This window comes from Nicotiana tomentosiformis, chromosome 8 (assembly GCF_000390325.3).
Source record: "Nicotiana tomentosiformis chromosome 8, ASM39032v3, whole genome shotgun sequence".
In the NCBI taxonomy this organism is placed as follows: domain Eukaryota; kingdom Viridiplantae; phylum Streptophyta; class Magnoliopsida; order Solanales; family Solanaceae; genus Nicotiana; species Nicotiana tomentosiformis.
The window spans coordinates 62379983-62382122 of NC_090819.1; the positions used below are offsets into that span (position 1 = coordinate 62379983).

The following is a 2140-nucleotide window of genomic DNA, read 5'->3' on the forward strand; positions in this document are numbered from 1 at the left end:
CCAAGTTCTAGGGCATTATCTGTTCTAATGGGTTTAATTTTAAGGTTGAATTGAGTCTCAACCATTGAAAAGAATGATTTTAAAATAGAAAGTGCATTTCCTTTATTGTTTAGAAGGTGGGTCCAGGTGCCTCTACTGCATGGGAATGACTATTTGGAAAAAGGGGATCTTTGTTGTCTAGTAAGTGGGCATACATCACAAATGAAAGGTTGTCTATCACAAGATGGAACATTGATAAAAGTGATTTTTTGTAATTTTGAAAAAGGAAGGTGTCCCAGTCTATTGTGCCACAAAATGTGAGACTTATTCACAATGACATTATTTACATGAACTGAGAGTGGAAAGGAAACAGTAGAACAAACAGACTATGATTCTGTGGAACTGAGAGTGTTGGAATTGAGCAAGTAGAGCCCTAGCCATTTTACCAAGTCCCAATGGCTTCTTCAGAGAAGGGCCCTGTAGGAAATATGCATTTGAAGAGAAAGTTAAGAGCTAAGATGTGTCAAAAGTAAGTTTGCATACAGAAATGAGATTGTACTTAAATGTTGGTAAGTATAGTACTTTGGATAGGGAGACAAATGAATTAATCTGAACTGTACCAGTAGAAGTTACTTTAACTTTGTATCCATTAGGCAAAGTGACAAGAATAGAAGTTGGTAAGTCAACTTTACAGAGGTCATATGGTCTATTGATCTAGAGTCTATAATCCAAGAATCAAGATCCAAATAAGACTTAGAACATGAACAAGAAACACAACTTATATGATAGAAACAAGAAAGTATACCTATAAAATTTGCGGAGGCAGTATGGAACTGATTATGGACTTCATCAACAACTTGCACATTTTGAAGGATGTTCATCAACTGCTTGTACTGATCTGTAGTTATAGTGGTGGATGTACTTGAACTCTCAGAGGTATTGTCAGCTTTAGTCTCATTATTCAAGTATATGGTGGCAACAACTCTAACATTTTTATTTCGAAACTCAAAGTTTTGGGGATAACCATGTAGTTTGTAGCACTGTTCTATCACATATCCATTCTTTTTGCAATACCTGAAGAATAACTTCCTAGGATCTGGAACCCCCTTTGCATCATAACTCACATTTTGATTTTGATTCTGACCGGTGAAATTATATCTTTGGGACTGAGGATTGTAAGTGGTGTTAGAATTGTTGAATGAGGAATTGGTGAAAGAGGGCTTAGAATTATTGAAAGAAGGCTTAGGATTATAATTAGCTCCAAAAAAGAAAGAGGCTGAGTCAGATTGAAACATACTCAAATTCTGAATACCTCTTTGTTTTTCATCCTAGATAACCAAAGAATAAGATTTGCTCACATTAGGCAGTGGCTCCATCATTAAGATGTTTCCTCTAGCATTATTGAAGATTTTATTTAATCCCATTAAAAATTGCATTAACTTCAAGTTCTGGTCCCTGTTTATCGTCTTATGCTTACCCCCATAATTGCATTCACAAACACAGTAAGATTCAATGTTTAAAGATTCCATCTCATCCCAAAGTCTCTTAACCTTGTTGAAATACCCACTCACATCATAAGAACCCTGGAAAACTAAACTCAGATCCTTCTGAACTTCATATATACGAGCACCATTGGATTGACCATAACATTGGCTCAATTCATCCCAAAGTCCTTTGGTAGTTTTGGAATATATGACACTTTGAGAAATGTCTGGATCTAAGTAATTAAGAATCCAACTAATGACCATATGATTACACTGTTCCTATTGGTCGAAGAGTGGAGAATCAATAGGAGGTCGAGTATAACTACCATTGATAAAACTTATTTTCTTCTTCGCAGAAAGTGCGATAATAATTCTCCTCCTCCAAGCACCAAAACATGTCCCGTTAAACTGTTTAGCAACTAACATAACCCCGTGATTATCAAATGAATGCAAATAGAAAGGATGAGAAGGGGAAAAATAAGTTCATCTTCAAATAGCAGAGATTGATTGTGGTTAGACTGTTCATCGTGGTCACTTACATCACCCATTGTAAACCAACAATATGAGACATAACTAATTGAAAAAATCAAACAACTATACTGCTCAACCAAAAGGATTTCTGAAAAAATATTACCAAGTCACAAGGAAGATTCCTTAAAAAGTGAGGTGTTGATCGG

General features: G+C 35.6%; 1 protein-coding gene across 1 annotated transcript; it reads right to left on the reverse strand.

The window, feature by feature from the left end:
* Positions 1-1307: 1307 nt before the first annotated feature.
* LOC138897572 (uncharacterized) lies at positions 1308-1727 on the reverse strand. The gene has a single exon (XM_070183556.1). The coding sequence runs from the start codon at positions 1725-1727 to the stop codon at positions 1308-1310; it is 420 nt and encodes a 139-aa protein (XP_070039657.1).
* Positions 1728-2140: the final 413 nt, after the last annotated feature.